At 37.4% G+C, this 27,832-nt stretch overlaps 1 protein-coding gene across 1 annotated transcript in view; it reads left to right on the top strand.

Moving 5' to 3' along the window:
* The window catches only part of tbc1d22a (TBC1 domain family, member 22a), a 170,861-nt gene that overhangs the window by 75,099 nt on the left and 67,930 nt on the right, over positions 1-27,832 (top strand). Inside the window, 4 exon segments of the mRNA XM_055653036.1 lie at positions 840-946; positions 6,256-6,331; positions 27,078-27,125; positions 27,128-27,204. Of these exon segments, the coding sequence (XP_055509011.1) occupies positions 840-946; positions 6,256-6,331; positions 27,078-27,125; positions 27,128-27,204 (308 nt within the window).

Consider the following 27,832-nt stretch of genomic DNA (forward strand, 5'->3'; position numbering starts at 1 on the left):
AAGCCCCTTGGCCCATTGTGGCCCCACACACCACCAAGCACCTTTCATACCCTGGGTTTAGTCCTGGCCTCTGCTGCTGTCTGTGTTCAGTTGGCATGTTCACCCAGTGACTACATTGGCTTGTGTAGAAAGGAACTGCATATGCTGATGTAAAGCGAAGATAGACACAAAATGCTGGAGTAAAGGACCTGTCCCACTTGGGCGACCTATTCCGCGAGTTCGGGCGAGTTTGCCCTCGATTCATACTCACAGCATGGTCGACCCCTTAACTCAATGGGACAGGTAGCATCTCTGGAGAGAAAGGATTGATGACGTTTCGGGTCGAGACTCTTCTTCAGACTGGTCTGAAACATCACCCATTCCTTCTCTCCAGCGATGCTGCCTGTCCTGCTGAGTTACTCCAGCATTTTGTATCCATCTTCGACCACATTGGTTTTCTCAATGTGCTCCAGTTTTGTTTCACGCCCCATGATGTATATGTAGATTACTTGGATACTAAAATATTGCTGTTAGTGTGCAGGTAAGTGATTAAAATATGGGAGATGGGAATGAGGTGAGAATAAAATGCAATGTATTAGTTGAAATGGGTGCTTGATGGTCAGTGTAGACAGTGAGTCAAAGGGCCTTTATCTGTGCTACATCACTAACTCTTAACTTCAAAATACATTGTACTATTTGCTCTGCTATTAAAATGCTACCACTTGAATTAAATAACGTGGGACACTTTGGCAGTTCAATAATTTTATGAAGGGAATATCTGTTGAATTTCATGTGCATTTTATTCTCATAAACTCCCTCAGCTCATGGTTATGTTAATGTTTTTTGTTTTCCCCCTGCAGAAGGAGAGGTGGAAAATTTTGACGTTTCCAGTTTGCCTGATGAAGTGTTGCAGAATATTGAAGCTGATAGTTTCTGGTGCATGAGCAAATTACTTGATGGCATTCAGGTAAATTACCCTGTCCTGTGCCAGTACCGATAACTGATGAATTTCATACTTGAAAGTATCTTGGGGATGGCAGTAAATGAACCTGCAGAAATTGGGAAGTCCTCACTCCTTATAGTCACTGGATGTACTGTAATGAGAGACGATATAAATATGTTTGGTTTTCCTTATGGACATTAGTGTTGTCACTTAATCCTGAAATATTGAAATACAAGCATTTTTCCATCCCCTCCTGTGAGATAGTGAATGAAATGTATATTTTATTTTCGAAAACACTTGTTCTCTATATCAGCAAATTTAATTGAACCCTTTTAAGTTATGACAATCTTTTAACATTTTATCTTAACTTTGTTTGCTTTGAATTTAAATGAACATTCAGTAAACACACTGAAAATATTTTTGAGGTTGTCAAGAATATCCCTTTTGATATATTTGTTTTTGAGAACTCTGCTGCTGCAGAATTGCAGTCCTATACTTAATGTGATTTATCTCGAATTTTGCTAAATTTTAGTTTTCAGAACAATTTGGTCCAATTGATAACTTTGGTTCTGCTTGGATGCTGGGAACTTTACGTTATTAAATGGTCTAGACTTCGTAGTTGGAATGACAGTGAAAGTTGTCAACTATGAAACTAATGCTGACTTCTGTTGACCCCTACACAGAGTATTAAAGTTGGCAAGATGATACAGAATGAACCCATTTCTCTATTGCGTGCACGTGCAACCATGCCCTATTGAATCAGCGCAGAAATATTGATTTGACACGACAACTTTTTATACATTGACCACACAGTGGGAAATACTGAAAATGGAATGCTTGTTCATTAAGTTATAACTTAATTTTTAACAGCACTCAAATCTATTATGATCTCTGGCACTGGTAGCTAATTTGTATCCCAAATTACTTCAATAATCATTTCATAATTCCATTTCCTCCAATGCATCTGCTTCTTTGATTGAAGTTCCTGGCATAATGTGTCACTGGTGGAGGAATTTGAAATTATTTTACAGTCAGCATTGTTGAGGATGCCATTGCCTAGTAACATCTATCTGGTTTAATTCATGGCATTTTGCGCCATCTTTCATGAATGACAAAACATTATAAGCCAAAGAGCTCTGAAGTGGTTTATTCTCCATTGTATGTATTTCAATTAGAAAAATACTGATTACTATCAAATCCTAATCATAACTTTGCTGTCATATAATTGCAATAGAATGTTTGTATTTAAATTGGAAGTAATGTTTAACTGCATCTTAATATTAGCAAGTAATTTGTTTGCTTTTAAACCAAAGTTAAATGCTAGATCGGGTGAAATACATTAATTTTAAAATGTACACAATATAAAATGAATTGCAAGTGAAAGTTAAAAGTGCAAATGCTCAAAATATTACATTTTAAATGTTGGACTTGCTAAACGGGTGAGGCAGCATTTGCGGAAAGAGAAGAGTTTGCGTTTTAGGTGGAAGACTGACAAAACTGGCGAAGAGTGAACTGAAATTGCGATCAAGGCACTAGGTGTGGGAACGTTTACTTTATTATTATCACGTACAGTGAAATGCTTTTGATTGCGTGCTATCCAGTCAAAGAAAAGAATGCATGATTACAATCAAGCCATCCACGGTGCACAGAAAAAGGATTAAAGGGTACAATGTTCAGTGCAAGATCGTCCAATTAAAGATAGTTCAAAGAACTCCAATGACGTAGTTGGGAAGTGAGGACCACACTAGCTGACGAATAGCTAGATAATGGATAGGGCAAGTGGAACTGCTTTGATGGGGTGAGACCATGGTTGCAGTGGAGATAAGTTATAGATGAGATGATCTGTTAGTGGGTTAATGCCAGCCTTTGTTCATAGATCATGTGATAGGAGAGTGGTTTGAGAATGAGAACTCGGGCAATGGAACACAAGATTGAGATGCAGGGATGATTATGAGTGAAAATCTGTGCCACTAGCACAGCTGGATGACCTGGCCTATTAAGGTGAAAGTTTGGTGAAAGCAAGTTAACAGACATTAATTGGAAAAATCAACATGGAATTCGTGGCTGCGACATGAACAGGTGGACGAAGTTTCTTGAACATACATTGGGCGTTATAAAAGTGCAGAAGGCCACAGGCGGATAGGATAATTATGGAGTGGGATGCAGAATTAGTAATTTATGTTTTCAGTGCTCTTAATTTCTCCAATAATGTTTCTTCTTATTTCCAGATTTAGTTACATAATTAAACTTTTATTATAATTATAATACATAATTATACCTTTAAGGAACCTCATTAAATTATACTACTTTATTTCCTTTCCCCATTTATAGAAGTTCTTACTTTTTTGTTTCTGGCTAGGCTAAAATTGCATTCCTTTTTCTTTTGTTTATGAAAGTCAGTTTCTTCCCCCCTCCACCCCTCCTTCCTCCCACACACCCATACCTATGCTGCATTTGCTGTCACTTTGTCTAAACCTGCATGATTTTAAATGCCCATAACGCATTCTCTTTTGTTTCATGAGAGCAATTCTTCTTGTCTGTCCGCACAACTGATGTCTCCATCTTTAGAATCATTTCAGTAAATCTCATTTGTATAGTATCCAGATTCATTGGATTTTTCATAATGTGTGTTTCCCAGATTAGATACTGTACTCTATTTGTGATCAAAATAGTGTTTTCTAAGAATGATTCATAACTTATTTGTTTCTAGACTTTTAAAATGGGCTTTGATTTATTACTGTTTCTTACCCAATTTTCCATTCGTTCAGTACAGCCCCTTTTGCTCCTTGGTCTTCAAACCTGGTGACAAATATATTAGGTTACATTTTATGGGACGGAAATTCCCCACATCAGCCACTTTTCCCTCACTCATCTTGCATGTTAATTCATAAAATATATTCTGTTGTTGGTTAGATAAGCACAACTTTCCTTTAACAATTGGTCTTTCACTAATTTGTCTACATTTGTACTGATGACTGTTACTAGAACTTTCCTCATCAGTAAAAAAATAAACTGGTCTGCAGCTACTAGGTCTTCATCAGATACGGTGTCTCGAGCAAGGGCAGATGCTTAAAATTTTCATGCCTTGTATATATCATGTGCTTTTAGTTTTGCTCTATTCTGTCTGTCCCTATAATATGTCCTCCATCTTTTTAGTTATTTTTAATCTGTTTAAAAAAGTATGTGTTGGAGTTTCCTAGTCTTTTTATGTGGGGGAGGTGGGTAGGGTAAGGGGGAAACCGTTTCCCAGTCACTTCCTGGCGAGGATGTGACTATTCTCCGAGTCGCATCTTCGCCCCCCCCCCCCCCCCCCCCCTCGCCCCCCCCCCCGTGGCCTACCATCTGGATTGGCGCGGCCTTTCCTGCCGGAGACCAGAGACCGGCCAGAGCTTCAGCAGCACTGGATTCACCGTGGAGCGGGCGATGCCTTACCTGGATCACCATTTGAAGCTCCGGAGTGTTGGGCCTGCTGCTTCAACATCGTGGTGCTGTGGTTTGCAGAGCTCAGCCGCACGGGTGGCGCTGACTTCAACGTCGCAGAGTCCTGGGATCCCTTTGCCGAGATCCGCCAGCGTGAATCCCCGCCCAGCTCTGCCTGTGGACTTCGGGAGCCGCGGTTTCCGGCAGGAAGGGGCTGATTCGGAAGTCCAAGCTGCTGAGGGTGTTCTTCCTTTCCGACATCAGGGTTCCATCATCCTGGCAAGTGGGCCTGAACATCGGGCCGCCCATAGCGGCGATTGCGGGGGCTCTGGAGGTCCCAACTATGGGTGAACATCAAAGAGGAGGATGACTAAACTTTGGGCCTTCCCTCACAGTGGGAAACGTTGATTCTGCTGTGTGGGGATGTTTATGTTAAAGACTATCGTGTTCTGTGTTCTTTTTTATTCGTATGGCTGTATGGTGACCCCAAATTTCACTGTACCAATTGCTACATGTGACAATAAATGTCTCTTGAATCTTGAATCTCTTGAATCTATTCTGTGGCTGAAACATTTTTACCTTAAAATGGCCTTCCTTATTGCCAAGCTTTGATTCTAATTTACTCATACAAGATCTGTTCTCCCATTGAAATTGGCCCTTTTCTGACTGGTCTACCTGTTACTTCGCCAATGTTCCATCTGTGTTGCCATAGATCCCTTTATTTTGGGGACTTCATCATACAGCTTGCTGTCAAATCTTAAAATCTTCCTATTGATGGCTTGGGATAGTTAACTGTGTTAAATGGGTTTTTACAAATCCAAGTTACTGCTGTTAATCAGCAGTTTTGAGCTGTTAAATGGTTGTGTTTTTCTAAATCTTGTCTAATATTTGGATGACGCAACATTGAATTACATTTTTTCTATGTTTGTTATATCGCAAGATCGATGGAGTAGGTTAATCAAATAACAGGTGTTCGGTTGTGAGAAATAAATCCGCTTCAATTTTGTAAATACATAATCATCAATATTAACTCCATTGGTAATATATTCTGTAGAGGTGGCCTTTAAAATTGCAGGTGAGTTCTCAATGTGGTACAATAAAGAATTAAAATTATGCAGCATTACATACTTTGATCTACGACGTCAAAACTTTCACATTTATCTATTCTAAATTTTTAACAAGTAATCTTTGTGTCACATATTAGCAGTACATGTAACTTCCTAAAATGCCAGTTTTAATTGTATTGATATCAAATATCAGTTTCATGTAGTTGCAGATGCTAACAGCTGAAGCAGGGATGCATTGGCTCCAAATTAGCTTTAGTTCTTGCACAAATTCTTTTGAAACATTTGGAAAAAGCATTAATCTAGCACTCCTGCTGAGCATCCTTCCGACGAACCTTAATGACCCCATAACAACCATTCATTCACCTCTGCAAAGACAGAAGGGATTTGTGTAATTCAAAAATATTGATTCCGACTTCTTTATTGTTATACCATTTTTAGAAACCATGACCTTTTAAGGACCTGTCCCACTTGGCGATCTTTTTTTTTCGGCGACGTATCAGTGTCGCCAAAAGATTTTGACCATTTCAAACTCCAGCAGCGACAAAAAAATGTTGTGGCGCTTGAGAAAACGGCGGGTCACACGTCATCACGCCACCAATTTTTCAGTGACCTGATATGTCAGTCAATGATGCCAGCAGTCGCCGAAAAAATTGCCAAGTGTGACAGGCCCTTTAGTTTTCTCATTTCCTGAAGAGTGCGTTTCCTTTCTTGGCAAGTGCCTTGTATTGATCTTGTCGGGGAAGCTATAGAAATGCAAATTTTTGTTGAATGTTTGAAAACCTGTTTCTCTGTAGGCTTATAATACAAGTAATTGTGTGTCTCATCACAAAACGTTTTGTTTTCAAGGATAACTACACATTTGCACAGCCAGGGATTCAGAGGAAAGTGAAAGCATTACAGGAGCTTGTAAGCCGGATCGATGGTAAGTCTAATTCAGTCTTGAATTTGTGCTGAATGGAATAGCAATGTGTTAATATTGCTAGGTTTAGAAAAAAAAACGCTTCTACAAATGTAATGACTGGTGTAAAGTTGATTACTCACCACGACAGCTTGGTGGCCTTTTGGAAATGAAGTGCCATCCTCAATCAACTTGGAGCATTGTGCCCTTTGTAAGACCAGTGTTGTGTATCATTTAAGGAGATTTACTTGAGCATGAGAATTTCTTTATATTTTACAAAAGCATTAGAATCAACTTCAAAGGCAATTTTTGTTGGAAGTGTAAAGGCTGCAGAAGAAAATCTGTCTGCATTAAATTCACTGATTTAATTCTTCAGAAAGTTGCACTATATGTTTATAGATGCTCTTCGCTATTTAGCTGTGTGCAGTTATGCATCTCTGCCTACTGTGTGCACTGAAAGCATTTGTGTTATGAATCTAAATAAATATGAACTTTGAAAATGTTAAATGGTGGTTCAGCTATAACACAACAGTTGCATTTCTAAGAAACATCTTGTTATCGAAGATTGGGTTATAAAAACAATTGTGTCAATGGGGAAAATGGGGTTTGGCGTGAGAGAATGTCAGACTCAATAACAAAATTATGTTACCTACAGGAATTTCAAAAAATTGAGGGGTTTTAAATAGTTTTTACTATTGCAAGCAACAAATAGTAAAAGTTGTATCTTGCATTGCTTAATAGTAAGATTGCACAAGTATCAATGAAAATAATTACCGTATTTTCCGGCAATGAAGATGCTATTTTTTCCCCAAAAATAAGGCACGAAAATTTACCTGTGTCTTGGAGGCCGAAGCTTGGGTTGTTAGCCAAGAAGGATAGCCAAGTCTATCCCTCAATGCTGGCAGGTGGGGGGGAACAGAATCTCTTTCCCAAGACAGCTTTTTCTGCTCATCAACTTCCAAAGTAACTTTTTCACAACCTGCAATGAAACTGTCAGCCTGTCTGATTGAAATGGGTTTAGTTCCCGATCAAAATGGAGGTACAACCAAGACGGCCTGCTTAACACTGTAGATAGACACAAAATGCTGGAATAACTCAGCGGGACAGGCAGCATCTCTGGATAGAAGGAATGGGTGACTCTTCCCATTCCTTGTATGTTCGGTGTAAACCAGCATCTGCGGTTCTTTTCTACACACTGTTTAACACTGTGTTCCCTGATTCACCAATCACATCGCATCCCAGTTCCCATGCTGCATCTTGAAACTAAACTAAACATGTCATACATTTTTTTAATGTTATAAAAGGCTGTGACAAAGAGCAAAAGTGGTAATTTCTCATATACTGCTGGAGACATTTTCAAATTAGCATGGGGTAAATGACATTGGACTGATGATGACTTGAAGACTGATGTGGGAGAAATTAATTTCTGCTGACATAGTGAGACCGTATCTGGAATATTGCGTGCTGGCCTAGCCACCAAACCAAGGAAAGGATATATTTGGAAGAGAGGAATTACAGCAAAGCAATATTGTTATTGTTTTTTTGGAAATTAAGCAGACTGGGCCGATATTCTCATGGGTTTAAATTAATGGGTTCTGATCTCATTAAATGAGCAATTTTCTGGAAGGTTTGATATATTAATGCTTTCCTGGCTAGGGTGTCTAGAAATGGTGTCATGGTGTCAAAATAAAAGTTCTGCCTTTCCGGACAGATGATTTCTTCATCCAAAATGCAGCAAATCTCTAATGTTCTCTCACTAAGCAGAAGCTTAGTGTTTTTAAGACGGATAAATAGATTTTTTTTGACATTGATTTAATAAGGAGATATGTGATTAGTGCAGGAAGTTGGGGGTGAATTATTATGGAGCAGGCAGGCAGGGCAGCAAGATCCTTTTGGTTTATTCTTTGATACAGTAATTTCTGATTTAAAAATATGATAACAATTGTGAATTTAAGATGGAGTGCAGCAAGAAGATTGGACACATTTCTTTAGAGCATCATGGAAGCATGAAGTAATTTGTCACTAGGACTGGTTAAGGTTGAAACCATTTGTACTTCTCAAGAAGCATTGGACAAATAATGCAATTCACATGGTTATGAAAGGAGTTAGGTAGTTGCATTACATTTGTATTGCTCAAACAATGACGGATGAAATCAAAGAGCAGAATGTGTTCCTTCCATTCAAAGATACCTGAACACTTTGCTTATATGTTTGGTATTGTTTTTCAAAGGATTATTGGTTGTTTCTCAAATGGTGTGACTTGCAACATTTGAATATCGTATTTCTATGACTGAATGTTTATTTATTACATGTCTGATCAATTAATGACTACCATAAATGTATTTTCATTATAGCGTCATTCATGTTTGGTTTTACTGCAAAGTGATAAATTCCCAGTGCTGTGTATTGACATTTTCATTAGTGATGTCTGGTGTTGCCTTTTTACTGTGATGATTTTATGTTGCTTTGACCACAATTAATTGGAAGTGTCTTTCAAGGAATCAAATGTAGAAAGCACCAGAGTATTTTTAAAGATCTAGTAAATATTGATGGGGAGTTGCATAGTATCGTGATACTTAGAAGAATTTGCTATCAGGAGCTGGGAAGAGATGAATATTACGTTAGGTCTTAGTGCTATGTAATAGTTGCATTTTGTATATCGTTTTGATTGTTTAAGCCTGTATTTAAAAAAAAAAAAAGCAGTATTTTGAATTGATAGAAGGTACAATGGGAAATGGATGTAAATTTTAATATGCAAGGTAAGGGCAAGATGCGGATGATGGATTTAATTGCTTATGGTCAAGCAACATGTCACCTTGGAGATAGACACAAAATGCTGGTGTAACTCACGAGTCAGGCAGAATCTGAAGAAAAGGAATAAGTGATCTTTCGGATCAAGACTCTTCTTCAGACCATGTCACCTTGGAGATTCATGTATCGTGGCTCACGTAGCACTTAATATCAATATTTTGGTGTCTCATCTTTTTCATTGATTTGAAAAAAAAAATCCATAAGGTGTGGCTAACTGCAAATATTTTCTGCCCATTCACTTTACCTATGTGCATCTCTTCCCGCTTTGTTGCATGTTCTTTACAGCTAATATTCCCATGTAACAACAGTGTAAGATGAATAGGAAAATTGTTTTTGAGGAAGAGGTCCACAGATCTTGTTGAATGGCTTCATGGACCTATTACTTGTATTCAGAAAAATAGTCTCATCTCAAAAATGAAATAAAACTATATATCTAAATTATTCTTTTGACTGGAATTGGATATGAGTAGATCTACCAGAACTATTGATATTTGATAGTTCAACACAGGAGTAGTCCTTGGGAGGTAGTTAAGTAATTAGTGGACACCTAAATCATCTTCCACTAATTAGTTTTTTTCCCCCCAAAGAACAAAATAAATAGTTGGCCTTTCAACCAATCAAGCCTACTTTGCCATTGAAAAAGATCTTGGCAGAGCTTTTAGCTAAACACAGATTTCCTGCCCTATCTCGATATATCCTGATTGCTCTGAACTCAAAATAGTAGAGGCCTATCTGACTCATTGAGTCTCTGTATGACAGACTGGCCCCAGTCTATTCTGCTGAATTTTAGCTGCACTCCCTCAATAAGCGAGTTTGGTATTCCGAAAAACACAAGGAATCATGGGATTTGTCTTGGGACACCGTGCCGCCGCATGCACACAGACAATCGCCCCATCCGCAGCCAGGCGAACCCTTGCCACCAGCACAGCCGAAACGCCACTGAACTGTTCAATTCTGTCTGGCACCCCACCAGGCCAGGGCTGCCGGTCAACCCAGCGAGTCAGGCAGAGCTGAGCCAGCGCCTCCGCTCCGCGCCAGCTGCAAGCCTGGGCCACCACCGCAACGGGCCGGCGCCCCAGCCAGCCCAGGGCCACCCCCCGGCCGCCCCCAGACAGGGACGGGACACCCGGGAGGGGACAGGGACAGCTCAGCAGTAACTCAACAGCGTTCGCAGCGCCGGAGACAACGGCCGATCCCGACAACGGACGAAAGCAGGTTTGCACCCACACAGCAGCACAGCCACCGAGAATGTTTATTTTGAGTGACCCATACTCGCTTATAGCAAGAACACATTTCTTCTGTAAGCAGCCCAAAATTGTGCATAATACTCAAGGTAAGATTCTATATGATTGTTGCAAGACTTCAGCCCTTGTGCTTACATCTCTTAGCTATAAAGGCAAACTTAATTCCCAAATTACATGTTAAACCCACATTAGCTATCAGTAATCGGTGCACACTGCTGTGTCCCACATGTTGTACTGTGCCAACCTGAGAAGGGCCGCTTTCCTGCTCTCTATTTTCTATTTACTTCTCCATGTGAAGTGTACCGAAAATATCACATCTACTGAAAAGTGTGAAGAAAATACTGACTCGAACAGTTGCTTATCCACATACTCCAGGGATACTCCCATTGAGTTACTCCAGCCTTTTGTTTATTCTGGTACATCTTCCTTGCTCTTTCCCACTAATAACATCTTTCACATAGCTGGGTAGTCACAATACTCCAAATGCAGCCTCACCAACACCTTGTGCAACTGCAACAAACCCCCCCCAAATCATGTACTCCGTGCCCTGACTAATGACGTCCATCATGCCAAACATCTTACTTGTGTTGTTGGTATCGGGGAACTACATACTTGTACTTTTCAGTCTCTCTTTTTTCCAACACCCTCCGGGAGGCTCTACTGTTCACCTCTCACGTATCTGAATTGAATGCCATTTGCTGTTCCCCACCTCACTTACCCAGCTGATCAAGATCCCGTTGTAATTGTTGATGACCACTTTCACTAACGATAATTCCACTTGTTTTATAGTCATTTGCAAACTACGGACCATGGCTTGTATTCTTATCCACTCTCAAAATGGCCGATCTACTCAAACACCTTTTACCATGAAACTAGCAACGCCCTTACAACTGCTTTTTAAATCTCCCATGTTCCTTTTCTCAGCTCTGCAGTCTTGAGGACCTTGAAGGAGAGTTTGCATTTTTTTTATGGGTGATATCTGCAGTTTCCTGTTGAACGAATTTGAGTACTATGCCTGAGAGCAGATTGTGGGATAATTCACAGAACGTTGGATTTAGAAATGTCAGATCTTCCATCATCCGAGGGCCCTGTATGAATCTGGATACAGATTGCACATTTTTGATTATTCCAAATAGCCATGGCTGTTGCCTGATAAAAGTTGAGCAATTAAGTTTAGCTAAAATAGATCACTTAATAACTGTTTAATGTTGGGCCTTTTATAAATTCATTACCTAATCTGATTAATTGATGCATAGTGCTCACTGATTTTCAAAGCACTTATTAATGCACATAATTAATTAGTTTTCAGTTATGTTAAACTTCCCTGCTTTCACATGCAATTATAAAGTCATTAATGGTCATTTATTGGTACATAAATATGTTCAATTAATCATTTCCCATATTTACTGCCGAAAGATCAGTGGATATTAAAATGTGAATCTAATTGAATTCACCTGGGAAACAAAATTCAATGATGAGTATGTTACAGATGAAGTTGTTTGCTCATGGATTAAAGTTGAAATCAAATTGATTTGTTTAGCTTCAAATGTGATGGTGAAATCATTTTCACGTTTCAGCAATTAAGATAATGAGTATAGGTATAATCTGTGAGGCTCATTCATTACATTGCAACTGAACGGGACATTGCAGCACAGGTATTTGAGGGCTAGGATAAAATAAAAAAATAAAAATATATATAATTTATTTATACTGGGAACAACTGAAGTAAAAATGTACAAGTATTTGCAAATCTTTTGAGACTCAACTTTTTGGAGTAACACATGCTGAGGTTGTGCTTCTGAGACTTAAAGTGACTATTGGGATAAGAGCAGTATTCAGTGTGAACATTTTGAGTTTAAAATTCAATGAGCTTTGATTATTGATGGTCTGGAATACTGTACTTAACCAGTTAATTAAGGCAGTTTCAATTGATAATTGTAAAGAAATAGAAGGTAGACAAAAATGCTGGAGAAACTCAGCATGTGAGGCAGCATCCATGGAGTGAAGGAATAGGTAAACATTGTAAAGAATTAAACATTGTAAATAAATAAATGCCACTGTAGTTGCTTTTCAGAGGTATTTAATTATTTCAGATGTATTTATGCTAATATTTATATATCGAAACAAAGCGGGGGAATGGTAGGCCTCCCATTAAAAACAATGTATCTCCCACCCTCCTGTGGGAAAGGACTCCCATACACTATCATGCATATAGCTGCATCATGCCACTTACAGTATCCTCCATAATGTTTGGGACAAAGACCCATCATTTATTTATTTACCTCTGTACTCCACAATTTGAGGTTTGTAATAGAAAATATGACATGGTTAATGTACACATTGGCAGATTTTAATAAAGGCCATGTTTATACATTTTGGTTTCACCATGTTAATGGAAAAAATATTCCATGACAGTTGCAGGTTACATAATCAAATCCTTGTCCCGCCCTGGCCATTCGTCTTCCTTTCTGGTCCCATTTGGTAGAAGGTGACACCATGCACCACAAGGCCCGGGAACAGCTTCATTCCTTCCATTTTCATGCTTCTGAATGGTCCTCCATAAGCTATGGTACTGTTCGATTCACCTCTAACCCTTTGAGGACATTGGACTTCATATAAAGATGATGCGTTACAATGCTGTAAACTACAGTGCACTCCATAAAAATCACATGTGGTTATCGTGCACATTGTCAGATTTTATTAAAGGCCATTTTTATACATTTTGGTTTCACCATGTCGAAATTTCAGCTGTGTTTATGCATAGTCCCCCTATTTCAGGGCACCATAATGTTTGGGACACATGGATTCACAGGTGTTTCTAATTGTTCAGGTGTGCTTAAATGCCTCCTTTGGTAGGTGTAAGAGAGGGCTCAGCACCTATTCTTTCCTCCATCTTTGGAAATATTCATTATTGATTATCAACACGAGGACCAAAGTTGTGCCAATGAAAGTCAACTAAGCCATTATGAAACTGAGAAACAAGAATAAAACTGTTGGAGACATCAGCTAAACCTTAGGCTTATCAAAATCAACTGTTTGGAACATCAAGAAGAAAGTGAGCTTACGAATCGCAAAGGGACTGGCAGGCCAAGGAAGACCTCCACAGCTGATGGCAGAAGTATTCTCTCTATAATAAAGAAAATCCCCCAAAATACCCAAAGATTAATGTATATCAGAGCGATGGCAAGAACAAACTATGGAGGAGAGAAGGAACAGCCCAAGATTCAAAGCATACTACCTCATTTGTGAAACACAGTGGTGGTGGTGTTACGGTCTGGGCATGTATGGGCTGCTGAAGGTACTGGCTCACTTATCTTCATTGATGATACAACTGCTGATGTTAGTAGCATAATGAATTCTGAAGTGTATAGACACATCCTATCTGCTTAAGTTCAAACAAATGCCTCATTGACCGGCGGTTCATTCTACAGCAAGACAATGATCCCAAACATACTGCTAAAGCAACAAAGGAGTTTTTCAAAGCTTAAAAATGGTAAATTCTTGAGTGGCCAGTCAATCATCAGATCTGAACCCAATTTAGCATGCTTTTTATATGCTGAAGACAAAACTGAAAGGGACTAGCCCCCAAAACAAGCATAAGCTAAAGATGGCTGTAATACAGGCCTGGCAGAGCATCACCAGAGAAGACACCCAGCAACTGGTGATGTCCATGAATCGCAGACTTCAAACAGTCATTGCATGCAAAGGATATGCAACAAAATACTAAACAAGACTACTTTAATTTACTTGACATTGCTGTGTCCCAAATATTATGGTTCCCTGAAATGTCAGGGACTAAGTGTCAACAATGCTGTAATTTCTACACGGTGAAACCTAAATGTATAAAAATGGCCTTTATTAAAATCTGACAATGTGCACTTTAACCACATGTGATTTTTTTTTTTTTTCTATTACCAATCACGAATTGTGGAGTACAGAGGCAAATAAATAAATGATCGGTCTTTGTCCCAAACATTATATCTTGTATCTTCCCCGAGGCTCTGTTAATTGTACTGGAGTTTGAACTGATTGTGTCTATGTATAGTATGTATGATTTTTTTTTTGGATAATATGCAAAACAAAGATTTTCACTGTACCTCCATACATATGACAATAATAAACCTAAACAGGAATTTCCAGGGCATAGGAAATACTTTAAAAGTCCAAAGTCTATTTCTATTTTGCTTATGATGGACTGACGTATAGATACCAAACAATGTAACTAATCATTTAATTTTTTTGCAAGTCAATATGCAAGTCAAAACAGAGATTCAAATTCTGCTGAGAAAATTTGACCATTTATATTGACCACTGCAATTCTACTGATTCCTTCGAACATTCTGGCTATTTTCAATTTTCTTGTCTTAATGATTTGACTTTTATCATGATTATATACTACAAGAGCCTCAACATACTGGCTAGTTGTCTGGAGTTTGGAATCACTTTCTCTGGGTGAGGGACAGCTTTTTCTGACTGAGATAAGACATTTGTGCATAGTATTATCATTTTGGAGGTTTGTGTGAACAGTTTTCAGTATGTTTGTGACAGATCAATACACTAATAATTGTAAAGGTACCTATGAAGCTACGGCTCATATTTTGTTTTAAAGAGAATAGAGGTCCAGCTTGTTGATCCTTTTCCAACATCTCAATGAAAAATCAGTGGTGCACCTTCTCCAGTGTCCACAAGGTTCTCATAATATGGGAACCAGAACAGCAGTAGAGTGGGTGAATGGAGATTTGGGCGGATGACAAAGCAGCTTTAATATGATAAATTTAATGAACTGTGCTTATCAAATGCTTGTTTATTTGCAGCTGTTCCTGAAACCTGTTTTTTAGAGATAATTTGGTCATCTCACATAGAAATTAGGCAATCTGTCAGCATGAGTTTGTTGAATTCAGAATACATGACAAGTTTGGATTATACCATTTTAGTTATTGGCTTTGGCTGATGTTGATTCAGTAAATGGTATTCATCTTTGGGGGAAAAAAATTAACCAGTGTTGTGAGATAAAATATCTCACTGCCTGAGTAGGGAAAAAGGTGATGTTCAGAACTGATCATGTGATCGTAGCAGAATTAGGCCATTCGGCCCATCAAGTCTACGGTGCCATTCAATCATGGCTGATCTATTTCCCTCCTTATCGCATTCTTCTGCCTTCTCCCAATAACCTCTGACACCGTACAAATCAAGAATCTATCTTTATCTGCCTTAAATATATCCACTGACTTGGCCTCACCAGCCTCTGTGGCAAAGAATTCCACATATTCACCACCCTCTGACTAAAGAAATTCCTCCATCTCCTTCCTAATAGAACTGGCCTTCAAATACTCAATACGATTTCAGCATAAACATACCTAATAGACAACTTCTTGGAAGAATTTCCTGTACAAACGTCAGTTTGAAAAAATTGTATTTGTTTGCCATTTTCATGATGAAAGATACGTTTTCAAGTGATTTTATCTTCAATGTATTTAAAACTAAGAAGATAACCAGACTCAACTCAAATCTCAGATTGATTTTCAGTTGTGTTGGTTTGATTTGAATCAAATACAGGTAGGGAAGTGGTAGTGATCCATTACTTGATTGGATTGAATCTTTAAACAGAAGATAAAAATCATACTATATTTTGATAAGATTTCGCACTGAAGAAGGGTCTCGACCCGAAACATTACCCATTCCTTCTCTCCAGAGATGCTGCCTGTCCAATACAATTCAAATACATTTTTTTTTAATTCAATTTGTACTCGGTCCGAATAAAGTAGTTCAGAAAAAAAAAGAAGAGATTTTGTACTGGTATCAAAAGTTTGAAGTCAACTTGGCTGATAGATGAAATTCAACATTTTCAGTTCTTGGTTTGATAAAGTCCCTCACGGAAGGTTGACCCAAAAGATTAAGATGCAAGGAATTTATGGCGACTTGTCATCTGGATTCAGAATTGGCATATTCATAGAAAAGAGGGTTGTGGTGGAAGGTTGTTTTTTTTCCTGGAGGTAAAGAAGTAACTGAGAATAAATAACTACAATTGTAATATTTTTTAATTTCCAAAAGTTCTTCAGGGTGTCTCGTAAGGAATAAATGACCAAGGTGAGAGGATGAATAATAGCTAATTTCATTGCAGAAACTAGAGTCCAAAGAGAAGCTATTCAGTCTGGCTGAAGGTGGTGCAAGGGATCCATCAAGATCAGTTTTACAACCACTGATGGTCATAGTTCATGCAAATGATTTGGACTCCAAAACAAATTAAATTTGTGAATGACACAAAATTTGGGTTGTGATCTGTAACCAATTAAAACTACATTAATAAACTTACAAAATTGACATACCTTTGGCCTATTAGTGCATTAAATGAGTTATTACGTCTTGGTGAGAACAAAAAATAAATCAATGCAGAACTTAGAAAATAATTTGATTGAATCAGAGAAGCAAAGGGTATTGGATTGGAAATTAGTAGAATTGTGTAACTTCAGCACAGATTTATACCATTAAAAAAAAAAAAAAAACGAGCTCTGGGGTTTATATCAAATGAGATAAAATTGGTATATAAAGATTCACCAATAGCTCCCAAATAAGCTTTGTCAATTTGGTAAGCAAATTAGATGCAGTTGAATTGGCAAGCATATTGTCTTAGTTTTTAATAAACTTGGCATATTGAAACTGTCAATTATGATTAGAGTGTACGGAGCATTTAGTTCAATTTGCATCATCTTGAATTTTAAGCAATTACTTCTCCAGCACCAGCCTGACAAAATATCTTTGGAACCACTTTGAGCACAGTTCAGAAAGAATCATTTTCAAATAATGAGTTTCAGCAAACTTTTGTTGTTAGGATATTATAAGATAGGTGATAGTGGCTGCTGGGGTTCAAGAAAGGTCATATCTATGTTTCCATCTTGGTATATCTGTAATCCATTCTAGTCATAGCTACCACTGTCCATCTTTTTAGCCTGATCTTGAAATTGCCATTTTCAAGTAGGAAACCGTGTGTTGAAGCTTTATTTCTATATCCAAGGGCCAAAATGAAAAGTATGACCCAGAAGGAGAAGCACTGATGCTATCCTAAGTTGTCAGATGAAGCGTACTAATGCTCTGAAATCCTTAATTTTGCAGGGGTTGAAATTTGATTTCAAAGTAAAATTAGGCAAGCAGTAACTTTTTGGATCTGTTGAATTCTTGCAAAATTTGGGAATGATAATCCCATCTGGATTGCAAATCATGCTCAACTTCCATTTCTAGAAATCAGTGAGAATTCTTGTGAAACACCTGAAATATACGAGAGGGTATCTTTTTTTGTGGAAGTATCCTCGTTTAATTTTTTTTTAAATCCTGGCATTTAATTATGAGCAGTAAATGCCCACAAGACAAATTGTATATTTTCTGCAATGTTTTTACTTGGCTCCCTATCAGATGATATTCTGGCTAAATATCTGCATGTCTTGTCATTACATACTGAAGCATTCTAAGGCCTCATTACCCATTAGTTACCGCCTGCCAAATCTGAATTGATGGTGACATTGTTTGAGTGGAGAATAAGTGCTTCTTTTTTGAATTGCACTGAGAGCAAGTTAATTTAAGTGGAAGAGCACAAGGTGAATGTTTACTTTGCCACTTACACCAATTTGCTTTCACACTTTCTTAATTTTTTGAAGTATTTAAGACGTGAAATATTAACTGTTTTCACTTTCCATTGCTTCAGCTTGATTGGCTGAGTTCTTCCAGCATTACAGTTTTGTTTCGGATTTCATCACATAGTTTTAATTATTTTCCTTTGTTCCTTTTAAGCCACCCAATTGAGGAATTTGTGATCATAAAACATTGTGCTTTAATTAGTAATGATACTGCTGCGAGGCCATCAAAAGTTCAAAAAATGTTATGGTGAAATAGATTGATCTATATCTTGTATATTGGTTGACTTAGTTTCATATTAGATAGTTATATGTATTGATTCAATGTATTAATGTTGCATTTTAATACTGTAACTACCCACCTAATGTGCACCACAGCTAAGATTGGAAAAACACGCAACAGTGATTCATTCTGTTGTGAACTATGTTCTGTAAATGATTCAACTGATCTCTGTGTTATATATTTCATGCCTTAACTGCCTTCTCACATGCAGTCATTGTATAATGTTCCCTGAATAATTGCTATTGCATGTGTTTTTATATAATCATTCTCCATAAAAGAAAAGACATTGGCCTAAATCTAGTTACAGTGGACACAGAAGGACTTGTGTCCACAGACCACCTTTTTGCCATTTTCGTTATTGTTACCCATGTAGAACATAGAGTATGATGCTTTTGGCTTTCTTCTACTTTGCATTTCTCTTTCCTTGCCTCGGGCTACCAAGGATTAAGTACGGGCTCAGTAAATTTACCACTCATAGTTGAACAACGTCTAATTGAAAGAATTCTTGCAGACCTATCGACCAATTAATCATTTAAGTCGGGACTGGTTCATAATGTCAAAATATGGAACATGTCTGGACATTAATCAAGGGATATCTGAACCATCAAATCTGTTTGCAAAATGTAGTTATGTATTGGAATGATTTCTGAAATGTGGCAGAGACTGACAGATCAATTAAGTCTATTCCAGTTGGTCATGCTGCATAATGGAAAACTCTCCAGCCCAATAACAGTCAACGTTATGTTCTGGAGACATGTAACCATGAGGCAAGTATACACAATGTCATCCTCCTTGGTGTAATCATATGAAGTAAGTCCTCTATCATCATAAATACTCCCTTTTGAGTATTCACGGTGATAAAGAGCTTGCTTTGTGAACCATGAACCTTGTATTCCCTGATTTAATTAATTAAACAATCTGTGCAGATGCTGGAACATAAAAGGCAAGCATAGAAACAGGTCCCTCAGTCCATAATGTCTACGTCGATCATGATGACAACTTAAACCAATTCTATCAGTCTGTAATTGATCCATATCTCTCCATTCCCATGAACGTAGACAGTTCAAAAGACAATAGATGCCGGAGTAGGCCATTCGGCCCTTCGAGCCAGCACCGCCATTCAATGTGATCATGGCTGATCATCCCCAATCAGTACCCCGTTCCTGCCTTCCCCCTATATCCCCTGACTCCGCTATTTTTAAGAGTTCATGTGCCTAAATGTCTCTTAAACATTACTATCGTATCTGCTTCCGACCCACCACAGTAGTGCAGTCCAGGCTCCTACCACTTTGTGTTTAAGAAGTACTTGCCCCATACATCTCCCTAAACGTTACCCCTCTCACCTTGAATGTATGCACTCTAGTATTTGACATTTATTTTCCATTTCTGGGGAGAAAGAACCTGACCACCTATTTCACTCAGAATTTTATTAACTTTTATCAGGTCTCCCTCCAGCCATAGAATACCGCAGAGAAAACAACCCAGGTTTGCCAGCTTTTCTTTATATCTCATACTCTCCAATCCAGGCAGTAGCCTGATAAATCTCTTCTGCACACTTGCCAAAGCCACCATGTCTTAACTGTGATGCAGCGACCAGAACTGCACACGAATGTGGCCTGCTCAAATTTTAACACGATTGTGACAGGATTTCTTGACTTTTATACTCGACCATCCAACCAATGAATGCAAGCTTGCCGTACGTCTTTACCACCCTATCTACCTCTGTTGCTACTTTCAGAGAGTTATTGACTTGCTAGGATTAATAATTTAATTATTTTAATTATTCAAATTGGCTCCCTTGTGCCCATATCTTTATTAAAATTATCTGAACTATACGATAATGGAATTTTTAACATTGATTCACATAGATCGCTGTCCTTGGCCCCCGCCTTTGCGATGTGTATGTATGTGTGTGTGTTCAGCGCTGACGGTCGATGCAGCTCGCAGTTTTTCAGGCGAGTGCCCCCGAGCTTGAAGGTCGCAGACAGTTTGCTGAAAAGTCGCCTAATTGGGACAGGCCCTTTACTCCAAGTTTACGACTGACATTTAAAGAGGAATTAGTGATATTTTGTTACTGTTGTAATGTGTTCATATTTGAAGTTATTATCAAACATACGAAGATTGAGTTAACAACTTCTACAGCTGGATGCAGATGCCCCAGATTTAGTATGGCTGTTCACAAGACCATTTACTGCAAACGGTGCCACCAGCAGCTGATGCAGTCCTTGGAGCGCTTGGTAAATCTCTGAGGCTTCTCTAATCTAACTTGCAATTACAATCTTATGTTCTGTGTGTTGCGCATAATAATTTTTCCCAGTGCACCAAATGATATTATCACCAGCTGTAAAAAGAATTACCCTCCTCTATTCAGAATTACAATGGGTATTAAACCATTAAATCTGATGGAAAGGATTTTGTATAAAACGAACACTGAAACGAACACCGATTACAAATAAAATGTCTGTTTGTCGTGGTGTATTTTTAAAGTGGTTCTAATTTTTTCAGGTATTTCTATCACTCAGTCTTACTGTAGGAGTTTCAGAGTAATATCCTGCCTGCTGTTTGAGTCAAGAAAAACAATCATCATATGTGCTTCCGTGATGATTGCCCAAGCACCTTATTATTCCAATGCAGTCAGACTAGAAACCAAATAAGATAGTATTTTTAATGCATGTTCTGGTATGCATGTCTGAAATATGAATATGTTGATGCTTGATGAGTAAATTACACTTAGTGACAGAAATGGCATGTTAGAATTTTCACAGCCGCACAAAACCAGTAAGACTGAAATCCTGGATATTTTTGATCATATAATTCAGACTCAAAGCATCCGATGACCATTAATAATAAACACTGTTATTTATAGTACATGTTCTTGTTTTACTGCCTCTTATGATTTATGTAGATAGTAATGTCTGTTCTGGTGATTTCAGATTGCTATTGTGACAACTTGTAAGCATGTTTTTTTATGGATTCTGGAAGTGCCAGATATGTTAGCTGATTCTTAAATTACTATGTACATGTTCATATTTGTTCAGATTTTTTAAATTCTAGTTGGACAGAAATATCGTACATTATATCAGTTTTATTATTAGAGTATTTGCTCTTAATTACGCCTTCAGCAGAAATTTATTTTAGTTTGTCAATTTTTTTACCTACACAAAATCACATGGCACCTAAATGGGCCCTTTGGCCCACCACGCCCATGTTGACTCGTTTCCCATCTACACTAATCGCATGTGTCCGCTTTTGGTCTGTAATCTTCTACCCCGTGCGTATTTGTCAGCCTAGGTGCCTCTTAAACATAATAGTTGCACCTTCTTCCATCACTGCTCACAAGCAAGTTCCAGATATCAACCACTTTCTGCATAAAACAAAAACTTAACCCTTAGATCCTATATCATTTATAGTCTTGATTACAATTCGCAGCATGCTAGTTCAAGGTTCATCATGTTTATTAACTCCATTTAATCTGGAGAAATTCCATTAGTGTGATTATTTATGGTTAATTCAAGGAATGACGATGATGGAGTCTGACCCGTTTAGCTTTGCATATTTGTATAACCAATTGTGCCCTTTCCTCTGTTTAAAGCATCTAGAGCAGGGGTGGGGAACCTGCGGCCTTCTAGGCCATTAAGTGTGGCCTTTTGAATGAATCCAAATTTTGTAGAACAAATCCTTTTATTTTTATTAATATGCTTTTTATTTGTCTTTTATTATTTTTTATTTTAATCTTAAAATGAATGTATTTTAAATACCAAAGAGTAAAAGAAGATTCAACGAAATAATCCTCCCCGACTGACGGTCACAATTAAAACATTAGTAAGTCATGAGGGCTATTTTAACAACTGTTAACACTCATGATTTAGTTCTAATGCTACTCTAGACTCCAGAAGGCAGGCACAACAAAGTAATTAAAAGGTTAGTTAACTTTAGAATTAACAATTTTTTTTCATTTTCTTAAAGTTAATACATAGTAGTTAGATTTTTACAAAATAATGTACATTTTGAAGTATATCTAATTGAAATTTCTTCGATGCAGTCTTATTAGATTACAGCTAACAATGCCGCATTCCAACATGAAAAGGTACCCCGACCCTGATCTGTGTCAGGAATTTATCCATGATGACGTTTTATTGTAACAGAGAACTTATTCTCTGATTTTGGTACTAGTATAGGAAATTCCAGTCTCTCGTGCCTAGTGGCTACTATCAGAATAGATTGCATGTATTTACTTGCTGCTTGTTCTCCTATGAATAATTGATGCATCATTTGCAGAATATCTAGTGGAAATGACATGTCTACATCATACACATCAATCAATTTTCACATCTGCCTTACAGCGCCAGAGGCCCAGGTTCGATCCTGACTACGGGTGCTGTCTGTGCAGTGTTTGTATGTTCTTCTTGAGTTTCCTCTGGTTTTGTTGCATACTCCAGATATATATAGGTTTGTGGGTTAATTGGCTTCGGTAAATTTGTAAACTGCCTCTAATGTGCAGGATAGTGCTATTGTTAGCGGTGATTCCTGGTCGGCACGAACTCGATGGGACGAAGGCTCTGTTTCTGCACTGTATCTCAAAAAATCAACTAGTTTAAATACATTTTAATGCAGAAAGTAATCCCACTCATCCATTACATTGCACATTAATAATATTGATGTATGATGAGCATCATGTTGGACTTGTGATGTTGAAGGTGTTGAACTCAGTTAATTATGAATATGGGAAAATTGTATGTTAAGATAACTTGCTATTATTCCATGCAGCGTATGGTGGACAGAAGTCTGGTTCTACTACACTTAATAAGTTGCATTTGTTTTGTATAGCCAAGCTAGCAAGTGGATTAGAAATAGGAATATACTCAAATGATAATGCCACTATCATTAGAAGTTACACCTACAGAGCAGTCTGTGTATTAATGTGTTTTGAAATAATGGATGTTACTTCAGAATTGTCTCAGTTGCAACGGGGATAGCTCTAACATAGTCTCTGAGGCTGTTGCCATGGTAACCAGAAGCCTAAGTTAAAACAAGAGCCAGGCATGGGGCACATAAAAGTATATTGTGGAAATATATTGGGATGTGATAATGTGTCCATATTATCTCAAGGAAATATAGGTGATGGGGAGAGTTAATTAACTGAGCACAAGATAAGAGCCATGGATGAATGATGTAATTGAAAATGATGGACTTGTTTGTTGTGCCTTTACCAAAGTATGCAGTGCTTTAACTGAACAAAGGAATGCTTTAGGCTTGTGACCATCAAACCCTGATCAAAAGCAAGGTTTGGGAAGTTAACTGATGATCATGCAGGGAAGATGATGTTTGAAGCTATTGATCATGTACCTGTTCAGTTTAGCTTGGACTTGTCTCTGAATTTGAAAAATGTCAGGCTTTGTATTGTTGGAAAACGTGTAGATTGCAGCAGTAAAGTGGTTGGGCCTTTTCCTTCCTGTAAATGAACGACCGATGAATAAAAACTCTACTTGCCTGAAATATTGATGTGTGCAATCTACAATTGTACCACGGCTTCATCAGTCATGTAACATCTGTAATTTTTTTGGTTTTGTGAAAGTGTTGCTAGCATCCTATATGCGCACACTGAATGTCGATTAGTTGATGCTTTGTACATTTGTATTTTGAGGAAGCCATTTTGGTTAGGTACTTCGTTGTAGGCACGTGATTAAGGTCAATGTATGGATTTATGGAACAGAAAATTAAAGTTTTGAGTATGGGGTGATATTCTTCTGTTTCTTTATCATATTTCTTGGGAGCAATTGGGTATTCCTTTCCTGAAATTCGGCTGTTACTCAGAGATTACCGCAAGTCTAAATTTCAAATGTTTATTTCAAAAGTACTTGGCTAATATTTTTTAATTATCAAATCTGTCTTCCATTTTACATTTTATAGATGAAATCCATATTTTTACAATGTTTACATTTGTATTCTATCTCCATTTGTGTATAATCATATATTACAGGTGTTTGATTTAAAATTAATTATACCCATGATTCTGTTAATAGCAAAACTCAAAGCACTAAAGATCACAAAGAAAGATGAACAATTATTCACTTGAGATTCTCTAAATCTGTTAATTTGTATTATCTGACCATTTCATGCTCTATGTAGTCAGTTTAATTTTGTGCTGATAGTGCTCTAATCCCCTGTGGGTAAGGAATTTCAACAGTTTTATTCCTTTTCTAAACCAAGCTTAGAAATAACTATTTTTAAAATGAAATTCCAGTGATATTTTTTGTATCAATTGCAGCGTATGAGAAGATTGCAGACAAGGGATGATTGGCCGCATTATCTTTAGATGTAGATGCCTGTTGTCACTTGCTGGGTATATAATAATTAAGGGGAATTAATATTAGCTTATTAGTTGCTGTGAACCAGTTCCTGTTTTTCTATTTCCTACTTAACAATCATTTTGAATAATAGTTTGAGAAATTTTCTCTGGGGCAAATTTAGAAAATGTTGTCCGTGGACAATCCTTTAATGTCATCTCAATTATATGTGCATTGTATTAATTTTAAATAAGATGATGGAATTTAATGGTTGAATTAAAAGTATTAGGAGCTCTCTGCAGATTTTTGGACCAAAAAACTGCACCAATGCAAAACCAATTTAAGCAATGAGTGGATTTTTATGCGAGTTGAAGTTTAGTTTATTGTAATATTGTAATTTAGTTTGTATGCCAAGCCAGAAATGCAACCCATGAAGTATATGAGTGATTATTTTCCCTTGAATTATTGGGTAATGGTGGCAGCCAGTGTATTTAACCCACAGATCAGAAAATCCTTTGATCTGCTCTGTGATGAATGAGTTCATCGTCGAAGGGAAATGAAATCGGGCTTAATTGCTACTGGTTTTGGAGGAGAAAGATTAATCTGGGTTTCTGCTCTTTATCCTTAGTCAGTGATGTATCGAAGAGATAAAGCATGTGTATATTGCTTAATGTCAGATGGATATGATGCCTTTATGGTGAAAGAGCTTGTTGGCAGCCAGTCTTGACTCTTCCTTGATGAATGCTCGTTTGGGCTAGGTAGTAGTGGATCATTGCTATATTGCAACAAAGGCGAGAAAGAATGGAAACATAAAGGAAGAAATTCTCATTCTTTTTGAAATCTGGAGAATAATTCTGTTTTCGTCTTCATCTTCAAGTTACATTTTAACATGTAGTTTGACATGTAACAGATTTTTATATTGATCTTTAGTGAGTACCATAAAATAAGTTTTTTTTTTTTTTCCCTTGCAGAGCAAGTACACAAACACTTGCACCAAGCAGAAGTTGAATACCTTTTTGCACAAAGAGATGGATGAACAACTGTGATGAGGGAGCTTCCCTAAATCTGTTAACTGGATATGGGACAGATGTTCTCTTATATTGATAGTTTTAAGTGAGTACCCTTTTCTATAGAATAACTAAAAAATGAAATTCCATGATAAAAATTTGTAACAATTGCAGCGTATTTGAGATTGAAGACAAAGGGATGATGGCCAGCAATCTTGATGATTTGTACATTTGTATTTTGAGGAAGCCATTTTGGTTAGGTACTTCATTGTAGGCAATTAAGGTTTCGTTTCTTTCAAAAGTGCTTGCTAATATTTTTTAATGATCAAATCTTCTTCCATTTTACCCATTCATTTGTATTCTAATTCCATTGTGTATAATCATATATTATAGTCCGTGGACAATCCTTTAAATTAACAACCCAATTCTGTTAATAGCACAAAGATCACAAAGAAAGATGAACAATTATTCACTTGAGATTCTCAAATCTGTTACTTGTACCAAAAAACTGACAAATGCAAAACCTTTTTAGATTGAGTTTACTGATAGAAGCTATTGTGGGTAAGGTATTTCGATTCCCTTTTCTAAACTAAGCTTGTGAAATTAATATTTTTTGTATCAATTGCAGCGTATGAAAGATTGCAGACAAGGGATGATTGGCCACACATCTTTAGAACATGCCTGTCGTCACTTGCTGGGTATATGTTAAGGGGAATTTATATTAGCTTATTAGTTGCTGTGAACCAGTTCCTGTTTTTCTATTTCCTACTTAACAATCATTTTGAATAATAGTTTGAGAAATTTTCTCTGGGGCAAATTTAGAAAATGTTGTCCGTGGACAATCCTTTAATGTCATCTCAATGATATTGTGCATGTATTAATTTTAAATAAGATGTGGAATTACTTTAAAAGTATTAGGAGATCTCTGCAGATTTTTGGAACAAAAAAACTGTGGCAGCAAAACACCAGATGCATTTACAATATTGTAATTTAGTTTGTATGCCAAGCCAGAAAAATGCAACCCATGAAGTAATTGAGTGGATTATTTTCTTGAATCTTTGATCTGCTCTGTGATGAATTAGTTCATCGTCGAAGGGAAATGAAATCGGGCTTATTGCTACTGGTTTTGGGAGTAAAAGATTAATCTGGGTTTCTGCTCTTTATCCTTAGTCAGTGATGTATCGAAGAGATAAAGCATGTGTATATTGCTTAATGTCAGATGGATATGATGCCTTTATGGTGAAAGAGCTTGTTGGCAGCCAGTCTTGACTCTTCCTTGATGAATGCTCGTTTGGGCTAGGTAGTAGTGGATCATTGCTATATTGCAACAAAGGCGAGAAAGAATGGAAACATAAAGGAAGAAATTCTCATTCTTTTTGAAATCTGGAGAATAATTCTGTTTTCGTCTTCATCTTCAAGTTACATTTTAACATGTAGTTTGACATGTAACAGATTTTTATATTGATCTTTAGTGAGTACCATAAAATAAGTTTTTTTTTTTTTCCCCTTGCAGAGCAAGTACACAAACACTTGCACCAAGCAGAAGTTGAATACCTGCAATTTGCTTTCGATGGATGAATAACTTACTGATGAGGGAGCTTCCCCTGCGGTGTACCATCCGGCTATGGGACACGTATCAGGTGAGCTCATGTTCTCTTTACAGTTACACACTTTAATGAAACAGTCAGCAGTCTGAGCACTTGAAAAGCATTAACTGCATTAAGTATGGCACATCATTATACTTAGCCCTGTTTAACCAAATTAGATGTTACTCATTTTCTGCTTCTGATGTAAACATTGTCATGGAATTGGGAGAACATTTAACTAACGTTTGCTACAAGGAACACGCAGGGAAAGTGATTAACTCTTTAAATTCAGATACAATATCTTTAATGGTAAAGTTAAATAATTTAAACTTGGCATCGTCGACAGCAACAAAAGAATGACTGCTCTTAACGTGAGGACCTTTCAGAACCTCCTATCAGCTCAAAGCCCTTCAAAGACAATGAAGTGTCATTCAGTTGTTCCTGTGAAAGTAATATTTCAGTGACTCTGGTGTAAAATTTGTCATACTGGAGGAGCAGTCAGCCCTTTCATCACTTCAACTTTGGACTAAGTGACAGAAACATATCTTAAAATATCTGTGTGAGATTACAATGTTTTTTTATATTTGGCATAAAAAAATAACCTCCCAACGATCTTTACAATTGTTATAATTTAATCAATATCTTGATTCTGTGGAGGAGCCATTCATTTTTCTTTGTAGAT

This window comes from Leucoraja erinacea, chromosome 22 (genome assembly GCF_028641065.1).
Source record: "Leucoraja erinacea ecotype New England chromosome 22, Leri_hhj_1, whole genome shotgun sequence".
In the NCBI taxonomy this organism is placed as follows: domain Eukaryota; kingdom Metazoa; phylum Chordata; class Chondrichthyes; order Rajiformes; family Rajidae; genus Leucoraja; species Leucoraja erinaceus.